The 11,179-nt window shown below is 40.1% G+C and overlaps 1 protein-coding gene and 1 pseudogene across 1 annotated transcript; one reads left to right on the top strand and one right to left on the bottom strand.

The window, feature by feature from the left end:
* Positions 5,228-9,572, bottom strand: LOC8080007 (L-type lectin-domain containing receptor kinase S.4). The gene is made up of 4 exons (XM_002450095.2): positions 9,552-9,572; positions 6,063-6,235; positions 5,687-5,994; positions 5,228-5,271 (listed from the first exon to the last, which is right to left on the bottom strand). Exons 1-4 carry the CDS (start codon positions 9,570-9,572, stop codon positions 5,228-5,230), a joined length of 546 nt encoding a protein of 181 aa, XP_002450140.2.
* Positions 9,669-10,416, top strand: LOC8080008 (annotated as a pseudogene).

The raw sequence follows: 11,179 nt of genomic DNA on the forward strand, positions 1-11,179 counted from the left end.
GCTCATTGTGGGACAGTATATAGCTAGGCATATAAAAGTTCTTTTGTTGCATTTTTGTTCTTCATAGGAAAATGTCTACATCAAGAAAATGTGATCATTGATAATATTAATATTATAACAGATGTGATTGACAAAGACTTTCACCATATAATTATGGTGTCCTATCTATGAAAATGATGCACATACTCGAATCAGAATTTGTTGTGTGGTAAGATAGGTCAAGCAACACTGGCAACTCATTTTTCTTCACCTTTTTATGTAAGTGGAAAAATTTTATAGACTCCACACTCCATTAATAACAAGTAGTAGTGACAAATTAAATGTTCCAATTGCAATGAGAGCGAGCACTGCCAAGACTATACTCTATACTAGACTACTAGAGAGAACGCAAGTTGTCGAGAAGTGGACGAGAAAAAGAAGGCAACTTGCGAGGAGGGCTAGCTATATCTTGGCATGCTATAAACTTATTAGCTCACACATGTGATGTACTCCATCCATTTTTAAACTATTTTGGCTTTACATTATTTTTACTAGTATTTAAACATAGTGTACATCCAAAATACATAGCAAAAATTTTATATCTAAAAAAGCCAAAAACATCTTCTAATTTAGAATAGTGGTAATAGTATAATTCTAGAGCTACTAAAAGAGTAAAAAAGACATACTACGAATTAAATTAGGCATGAGAATACCCCTTTCCCTCTTTGGTGAAGGAAGGTTTAATTTCAAAGCAAGCAGCCAATAAGGAGGTTGGTATGGCATTTTTTAGAATAGGTTGGTATGACGCTATGAAAGGCAACAAGTGACAACACTCGAAGAAAAAGAATACGTGAGAGGTACTATGTCCCCACTTTACTATCACTTTACATGCTACATTATACTATATATAACATGAATTTTGCCACTATTTACTGCCTATAGCTTTATATGTTCACGGTATTACTTTGCCCAACATAATCAAAGAGTCGGTCTTTTGAGTTCCAAATATTCAATTTTCTCGTATATGAGAGATTTGGATTCTTGGACTTAAAACATTAGCCTTTTGCAGATTTGCCATTGGACTCATATTCATAGACACATAAACCCATTTGTCATCCACTCAAGTGGCAACATAATCAAGGAGAGCCTTTTTGTTGCACACATAATAAAGTCATTTGGTGTCCTTTTCTTGTTGTTGGCATGGGATCGATCGGCTGGTCTTTTTTTCTTGTTTTTTCTATTTCATTTGCAAAAGGGAAAGCAAGTGCTTGAACTTGTCATGTGTTGTACTCAGCCAGTAAGAAAATACCAGACACTCAACTAGAGTCAATAATGTGCTGATATGTTCACTTGGCTTAAAAATCGTGGCAGAAAGTACTGTTTGCTGTTTTTTTATGAGACAAAAAAAACACGGTTGAAAATGAGCTCAAACGAATGGCAATTGACATTTTACCAAGCGCATCTTAGTGTAGTGGGCCTTATCTGCGGGCTACGGTCCAGCAGCCCAGCCCACCAACCAGCAATTAATGAAAACTGAAAGCCCAGCACGATACACTCCGGCCTATGTGGCGCTGTCTCGGCCTGCCACGTCGCCGTCGGAGCTATGACCAACGTCGCCACTGGCCGGCCATCACCATCAACATGGTTTGTTGCCACAGATTGTCCAATCAGAAGCATACATACTTTTAGCTAGGTAGGACGATGCACACCTAATCACGTTGGAAGCATCGGACGGTCACAAAAATCAGTTGATACAAGCTCCTAAATCAACTATAGGTTTTCTGTTTCTTTATTAAGCCAACGAAAACATGATAGTCCATATATATCACATCTTTTTTTAATTTTTTTTTCGAAATCGATTTCTACAAGGGCCACATCTGTGCAATTGATCGGCGTGGTGTGTCGGTTTGTAAAACCGAAAAACCGTCATCGACCCTGGAAATTTCAATTCGTTTCCGCGTTTAATGTCTTTATTATACATGCATACTTACAGATGGCAACTGCACGCTGTACTCGATTGCCTGTTCACGGCGGATCGATGCAGGTGATATGGAGCTGTGCTGTCTTCTGGTGTTGACGAGCACGATACTGTCGCCTTGTTTAGTTTTCCTTTTTTTTTTTTTGCTTTGGACTATTTGTAGTATTTTCATTTTCATTTGGCAAATATTGTCAAATCATAAACTAACTAAGTTTAAAAGATCTATCTTACGATTTACATATAAATTGTATAATTAGTTTTTATTTTCGTCTATATTTAATATAGGTTCTACACATATACCGTAAGATTTGATGTGACAGAAAATTTTGAAAAATTTTAATTTTTGAGGTGAACTAAACAAGGCCTGTATCCGTCCATCGATCAGCTGCCTGGCCCAACACCCATCTACTGCCGCCGGCCTGTCCATCTCTGCTAGCTAGCTAGCTCGGACGATGCATGGCCGGACACATGGATCCACCGACGACGGCCACGCACCCATGCATGCTGCATGCTGCGGCTCCCGGCCGACCATCATCAGTCACCTAGCTCCATGGCCATGTCGTACGTCCTCGTCACTCGCTAGCTAGCTAGCTAGCTAGTAGCTCATCACTCGCACACGACAGAAGTCGTCAAAGGCCTGGTTTAGGTGTTGTTTAGTTCCTAAAGTTTTTTTTTTTTTTTTTTGCAAAAAAACCCCAAAACCTTGAGCGGCGCATTAAAATTCTAACATCATTTTTTTATTTTGGTATTTACTTCCCAAAAAAATTTATAAAAATTTTTAGATTTCTATTACATCGAATCTTGTGGCACATATATATATAGAGCATTAAATATAGATAAAAATAACTAATTACACAGTTTATATGTAATTTACAAGACGAATTTTTTGAGCCTAATTATTTCATTATTGGACAATATTTGTCAAATACAAACGAAAATACTACAGTGTCTATTTTGCAAAAAAGTTTGGAACTAAATAAGGCCTTGTTTAGTTCCCAAAAGAAAAAAATCTGCGACACTGTAGCACTTTCGTTTGTTTGTGATAATTATTGTCTAAGCATGGACTAACTAGGCTCAAAAGATTCATCTCATCAATTCCGACCAAACTGTGCAATTAGTTTTTATTTTTGTCTATATTTAATACTCCATGCATGCGTCTAAAGATTCGATGTGACGGAGAATCTTGAAAATTTTTGGGTTTTTGGTGGAAGTAAACAAGGCCTAAGTCTTGTTTAGTTCCAAAATATTTTGGGCAAAATGCAATTTTTTTGCTATTTTGCATTTTGGAAGTAAACATGCCCAAAATATTTTGGCCATTAAGGTCTTGGCGTTGTTTAGATAAAATTTTTTTTGGATTTTAATAATATAGCATTTTTCTTTTCATTTGACAAACATTGTTCTAACTAGGCTTAAAAGATTTGTCTCGCGATTTACAGGCAAACTGTGCAATTAGTTTTTGTTTTTATCTATATTTAATGATTCATGCATGTGCCGCAAGATTCGATGTGACGGAGAATCTTAAATTTTTTTTTTATGGTGAACTAAACAAGGCCAAGTTCTATTTTTTTTGCAAAATAAACATTATAGCCCTTTCGTTTGTATTTAATAAATATTATCCAATCATGGACCACCTAGGCTCGAAAGATTCGTCTCGCAAATTACAGGCAAAACTGTGTAATTAGTTATTTCTTTTATCTATATATATATATATATATATAACTACTAGTCTACAGCTGGCTACAGAATATCATATTCTGTAGCGAGACCAGAACTCGTGAGCAACCGGCTCAGTATGGACACCGCCGGGTCACACGCTAGCCTTTTGATGGTGGTCCCCTTTGGACTAACGCATGCATGCAAATTTAATCACCGTGATTTGTTCCATTCCTTCCACTGGCCACAAAAACACCTGCGAGTGGCGAGCATCTGCGTTTGACACTGCGGTGTCGTCCTTTGCTCGCCCCTGCATGATGGAGCCTAGATGGAGTGCCCATGGAATGCTCGATGCTTTGAGCAGATCAGCATCGGCGACGGTATGTGCTGGGTCTGGGATTTTTCGGCTCTTTTTTTGTCACTCGAGGATTTGGTATCTGGACGCCGTCTTGGTTTCATCTGCCCATGCAGCGGCGCAGGTCACCCAACCATCTGCATACAAAAGCTACTAGAATATTTCTTATTCTCATTTTTCTTGTGATCGATCTTTGCAGTTGCAGATGTGCGTAGTGGATCCTCGATGGCTCTCTCTTGGTGGATCTTATTGCACAGATGACACCCACCGCTGTGACGATGCCCGCACGAACAACACCCCAACAGCCAGTCTCGCTCGGATGGCAACTCCTGATGGCGGAACGGCTTCCCTCGCTCGCATGATGGCCCCAGCGGCGAGGCTCACCCCGCGCCAACGACGCCCCCGTGGCGGTGGCCTAGCAACGCGGTGTCGCCTTCCTCCCTCACGATGGCGTGGTGGCAGGCCTCTTCCATGACGCAGCGTGTTTTATTTTATTTTTGTTAGATTTATTTGTACAAATACATATGAACTTGTTTGTTTTCATCCTAAAGTTCATGTGTGATGTATTATCGATGAACAACATCATATTAGTATTTGATTTTGTTATATTTTTCTTCTGGTTACTGTTGGAAAGCACCAAAATTGTGTAAGTTGCCGTAACTCCCCCTTCTAATTATAGTAAGTCTACGGTAATTATAATCTCAAACTTCTCCTAACCAGTTTAAAATACACCTTATAACAATATAGTAACTCATTCAGGGTTTTACTCTACCGTAATTCCCCACCAAATTATAGTAACATCATAATACACAATTATAGTAACTCTACGTAATTATAATTTCAAGCCACTTAATTTCTTGTAACTATTATAAAAATCATCTTAACACTATAGTAACTTGTTCAGAGTTTACTCTACCGTAACTCCCCTTCTAATTATAGTAACATCATGTTACACAAATTTAGATTATAGTAATTCTACCATACTAATCTCAAACCAATTAAATTCTCGTAACTATTTTAAAATTCATCTTAGCACTATAGTAACTCGTTCAAGGTGTCTCTCAAAAGGAATCATGGTAAACATGTATCGCAGTATAGAATCATAGTAGATTAGTTCAAATATTCTCGTAACAACCACTTAAAGTAGTCTGCAAGATTGTCGAGACAGTATAGATTGTCCGCAAGATTTGTAATTCTCTTATTAAATTACGATAATTTGGAGGAAGAATTACCATATAAATTATGATAATGCAAAGGGTGCATCATGGAAACATGCATGCGTTGACCTCAGTGAAAAATGCCTCAGCTGCAGGATAATGATTACGGTAATTAGCACATAATAATGACGTGCATGCAGGCATGCAGCAGCAATTACGCACGCTTGTTGCCGGTCAGTTCGAACGCGTTGCTGGGTGCGTGCACCGGCGTGGCTACAGAATATGGTATTCTGTAGCTAGCTACAGAGTATACTCTCCATATATATATATATATATATATATATATATATATATATATATATATATATATATATATATATATATATATATATAGGTATAGGTATACTATTCAGAGCATAGGGCTTCCAATAATTAGTGGAAGCCCCGACCCGAACCTGTGTTCCCTGGTTCCACCAACCCACCAGCCCATTAGCCCATCCATCGGCCCACCTTCCCAAGCCCTACATATATTCTTCAAAACCCTAATCTCTCTCTTCCCCTCACCTGGCCGCCACCCCCAACAGCCGCCGCCCAGCAACTCGCGCTCCCGGAACCCACTCCGACGCGTCACCCGCCGGAGCTCGGCGTACTTGAACCGGTGCGGGCCGTAGTCGAGCTCCCACTGTTCGATGATGTCGCGGTTCTTGTACCGGTACGCGCCGTACGCGCCGGCGCCTGCGAGCACGACGAGCGCGACGAACGCCGAGAACGCGACAGCGAGGATGAGCGAGGTCCGGTTCCTGCCGCTCTTGATCCGCGGCAGCGACGAAAGCGACGCGAGGTCCAGCGCCGGCGCGGCGCCGCCGCCGAGGCTGAAGCTCCATCCCCTGACGTAGTGCGAGCTGGCGTGGACCCCGTGGACGCCGAGAAGCCGACGTACATCTGCTCGCGGAAGACCCCCGACAGGTCGACGCGGAAGGAGATGAGCGGCGCGGCGGGCTTCCCGGCCGTACCGTTCGCGATCGAGACATTCAGCACCCCGGCGGCGCCATCGTAGTCGATCCAGGCCGTGGTATCCCCGGCCTTGAGGTTGAGCGGGTCAGCCTTGGCACTCTTGTATTTTTTAGTGCTAATTGTCTACAGCTATCTTACGTGATCAATTTTGTTCTGATTTTCTGAACTTGGATTCAGTTGTGTGCTGACAAACCTTGTAGGAATTAGAGCAGCAAGAACAAGAGGAAGAAGAGAGACACACTAGATGTATAGAAATTGAAATCTTATTTTTTGGATGCATAGAAATTGAAATCTTATTTTTTTTATAAATAGAAATAAACTTCTTTTCATCCAAGCTGTGACTTTTCTATGTTTATCTTTAATATAGTGTGAATAAAATTAAAATTATTTTTGGGTACATAGAAATTGAAATCTTAATTCTTGGATGCATCGGAATTTTTGGGTCCATAGAAATTGAAATCTTTGGTATGTTTCTATGTCTTTCTTACTATTGCCCTGAAGCTTCTCTAGATCGAGTGCCTAGCAGGCTATTCCTGCTTCCACACTGCCTCACATGCTGCAAGCCACTCAAACCACTGCAAGATTTGTATTTCATGATTTTTTAATCTGTTCAAGGCACTTCAAGATCTTTATGCAATTTTAGAGATGGCTCGCAAATACAAATTGGTAATTAGATTATTTGTGGGGATGCCGGCCACTAGTTCTAGAAATTTATCTTTTTTTTTTTACTTTTCTTTGGTTACTATGCTTTGCATGCATAATTTTCTATGCATGGTGAAAGTGTGTTTTCAGACTTGATTAGAATAAAAAAGTATATGTCTATGCATGAATTTTTATATAGAAGTTGTTCGTTATACCTGAGTAAAATGTCAAATTTGTACTTATTATGTTTATATGCATCTGCTCGGCGACTTTTGGGGGGGGGGGGGGGGCATGTTAGGCTTGTTCCTGGGTTTATGCATGAATTGGTTCTATACTTGATGACTTAGGTTTTTACGCGTTCAGTTCACATGTGTGATATGTGATTACGGCTGTAACAAACCTTTAGGCTTGAACGATGTTAGTCCATACCCCAACCTAACCGTGGTTGTCATACGATCCTTTTATATTACCAAATGTATATCCTTAAATGTTTTATAAACTGATTTTTTTTCACCTGCCTTTTCGCATGACCACATATGTTGTCAATCCAAACATTTCTCATATTGACACATGACCACCTCGACATTTCATAGTGTATGTATATATCTTTTTATATTCGCCATGCCTATACTCTTTTCAATTTTTAGCAACACCTAACAACGGTGCTGAAGAAAATTTTTATGCATATACATACAAATTCCTATGCATCCTGAGTATTCTATCCTAAGAAGAATTTCTATGTAACGCATCATGATCAACACGGATAGCGCATTCCATCATGAGCAGAAGGTGGCTAGAGAAAATTTTTATGTATATATATACAAAATTTATGTTTCACAGCATGCATACAAAAGTTTCTATGCATATTTTAAGATGACTTGAATGCAGGTTCTATGCGTCATGATGAGAAACAAGCTAGGCCTGATCCAGTAGAGGCACGGGGTGTGGACCTGCCGAAGTACACATTGCATGCTTGTATGTATTGGTATGTATTCTATATATTGTTGGAACGGATTTCTATACAGTATTGGAGCACAGTTCTATAATTTGTTGGAACAGCTATTTGTGCAGCTATTTCCGGATGGATGATAGTTTATAGCCATGATTTTCTCTTAGCTACACTTTCAGCCATGATTTTTTTCATTAATCCAAAGACATTAATTTCACAAATAGGTTTTCTATCATGATATTTCATGACAGAAGCCAGTGCTCCTCTATTAATTATACCCCATGTTAATTTCTAGTATGCTCCACTATGTTAATTTCTATGCATTGTTAATTTTCTATACATTGTTAATTTTCTTAGTGAAATTGATTTCCTACGTATCATTAATTTCTTGTATGCTCCTCCATGTTAATTTCCATGCTTCATGTGTGATGGATGGTGTTTCTTGCAGCTATAAGGTTTTTGCGCATACTAAAACATGTTTCTATGCCTTTCTTTGCCACCGTAAGTTTTTTACGTCTGCTCAAATATGTTTCTATGTCTTTGTTGTGGTGTAGGATGGTTGGAAGGATTCCTCTATTTTTGGTGTGAGGTCAATGGTGGCTCGGACATCATAGGACATGACTTGCGACGTTTACAACTTCCTTGAGTTTGTGATGGTGGCGTAGTGTGATATTCGATATAGTTGATGGATTAATGTAAAAAGTTAGTTTTTCATATGTTGTGTTTATATGCTTGGATAATATGAGCGAAAGTATTGATTTCTATGTAACCTCTGTTGGGTTTCAATATTTTGGTTAACTGAGTGTCTATGCATGTTGTGAGTTGGGAACATTATGGATAGTCCACACTAGTATGTAGTGTTTTGTATGTTTCATTTCCTAAAAGGAAGTATGGTGTAAAGTTTCTATACATTGTTGCTCTATTAAATTAACATATCCTCGTGCAAAGAACGGTGTGGGTATGGGTAGTGATGGTCTTAGTTGTAATAGACCCCCATAGCAGGAAGCATGATGTTGTTATAGACAATCATGGTTGTGTCAGGTGGAATGTCCATCTCATGTAGAGGTTTTTACGCAGCAATGAATTTAATTTTTATTCATTGAACTACTAATTTGTATGCAACGTGGCACTAAAAACCTTTATGCGCATCTTGACTATTGATTCTATGTACCTACTAAGTCATCACGTGCCAGCATTCAAATTTCAAATTTTGAAGAAGACAAGATCGTCTCCATGTGGAGATGTTTCTATGCGGTAACAAAATTAATTTTTATTCGTCCAACCACTAATTTCTATTCAACGCCGGCGCCAAAAACTTTGCTATGCATTTTGACCAGTGATTCTATGCATTTAATCGGTTGTTATGTGTCATGATTCAAATTTCAAATTTTAAAAAACACGAGGTCGTCTTGATGTTTCTTGCTCACAAGATCTATTCGGATGTATAAAACTTTGTCTCATAGTGCGTAAAATTATGAATTTTTATTTTTTTCAAAAATATATTCACAATGGATCTTGAATTGTGCACAAAAATATTAGGAGTTCAATGGTGAAAACCGTTTTTGAATCGGATGTTTCGTTGAGAAATTGTCGTGAAAAAACAGAAGAGATTAGAGTGGACGTACGCATACAGACATGTGTCAGTCTATGTCACCTATTGTGAGGTGTAACGTCCATATTACAGAGAGATTTTTATGCAGTAACGAATTGATTTTAATTTATACAACAACTAGATTTTATGCATTGTCACGATAAAAAACCTTTCTAGATAGCCTGACATAGGATTTTATGCATCCAAACGTTTGGGCCTTCAGAGGTCCCCACCTGCATGCGCGTCAGCTTCATGGAGGTTGGGTGAAGTAGTTGACTGGCTGAGGCTTCCAATATCTAATTGTAGCCCTGGACTTCCAATATACCTACCCTATATATATATATATATATATGGTGGTGGCGACGGCCGTCGTGGCCGCGGCGGTGCTGCTGCTAGCGGCAGCAACCTCCTCCGAGGCGACCGTGACTTGCGGCCTGGTGAGCTCCGCCATCGGGCCGTGCATCCCCTACGCGCGTGGCAGCGCCAGCTCCCCCTCGCCGGCGTGCTGCAGCGGCGTCCGGAGCCTCAAATCGGCCGCCCAGTACCACCGCTGACCGCCGCGCCGCCTGCAACTGCCTCAAGGCCGCCGCCGCCAGGGTCAGCGGCCTCATCGCCGGCAACGCCGCCAGCATCCCGACCAAGTGCGGCGTCAGCATCCCCTACACCATCAGCCCGTCCGTCGACTGCTCCAGGTCTGCATCTGCGTCCCCGGCCCTACACCATCATGCATGCATATGTAGTACTGACTGGCCGGAATATTTGTGATTGGATCATCATCATATGCAGGGTGAGCTAGACGACGTCGCCGGCCGGATGCCCCACCGGATTCACTCCAATAACCTCTGCTAGCCGCTAATAGTGCTAGCTAGACATAGTATGTCTATAAGATGATGAGTCCATGAATAAAATCTCTCCGTTGTGTACAATACCGTGCGCTGTACTGTACGCCTGCTTGGTTGCATGCATGCATGTATATGTATGTATGTGTGAGAGATCAGAGCGAGGAGTGTGTGTTCTTCTAGTCCTGGTTTAAGGATCCACCTTGTCGAGTATACTGCCATAATATGTATATATACTACTACACTCCTCTTCTCGGTATGTATATGTTCTCCAAGAGTGTGCCTTTTTGCTCCATCATCATTTTAAATTGCGGGAATACACATTTAATTTGGTCCTTTATCTATCGCACAAGACTAATACTAATAAGTTTCATTCCTAAACTTCCAAAATGGTTATTTTAGTCCCTAGTGGTTAGTCTATATTGATGCTAAAATGTGTCGTTATACATGATCCAATTTAGCCCCATCTAAAAGAAATCCATACGCAGCCCATATATAAGAGCACATAAGTTGGGCCGGGGGTGCTTGAGTGCCCTTGGGCCTAAGCAGCCTGTTATACTAGGCCTAAATCCTATAAGGCCATGCAAATAAACATATACAGCCTGAGGTTGCTTCATATGGGAACCACACAATTTTTCGGTGGAGACGAGATATACAATATAATTAATTTAATTGCATGTATGACATATCACTTTTTAGTTGAAGATCGCCATCATGAGCTTTTTAAACTATATAAACATGACAACTTTTGCAGGATATAGCCATCATTACAGAACTGTTGCTTTTCATCAAATTCAATAAATTGCTATAGTTAACCAACTAACACAAATTCTTACTGCTTAGTAAATTTCAGAGCTAATTCTGTACCCCATTTAATTACACTAGAGAAGAACTACGGGTATCCTATGAAGCATCGTCCCCATCCTTATCTTTCAACACCGACGCTGCGTTCCAGGATGAAAAAAAGCTCCAGTTACAGTACATATATGTATAGGTGGTAGACTAGCTGCATCAACTCTGGT

Source organism: Sorghum bicolor, chromosome 5, assembly GCF_000003195.3.
Source record: "Sorghum bicolor cultivar BTx623 chromosome 5, Sorghum_bicolor_NCBIv3, whole genome shotgun sequence".
Lineage (NCBI taxonomy): Eukaryota > Viridiplantae > Streptophyta > Magnoliopsida > Poales > Poaceae > Sorghum > Sorghum bicolor.

Coding starts and splice junctions, on each gene's coding strand:
- LOC8080007 (XM_002450095.2), bottom strand. CDS start 9,572: ATGAAGCTGACGCGCATGCAG. Junction 5,995..6,062: donor GGGGTCTTCCGCGAGCAGAT/GTACGTCGGCTT, acceptor ATGGAGCTTCAG/CCTCGGCGGCGGCGCCGCGC. Junction 5,272..5,686: donor CTGTTGGGGGTGGCGGCCAG/GTGAGGGGAAGA, acceptor ATTATCCTGCAG/CTGAGGCATTTTTCACTGAG.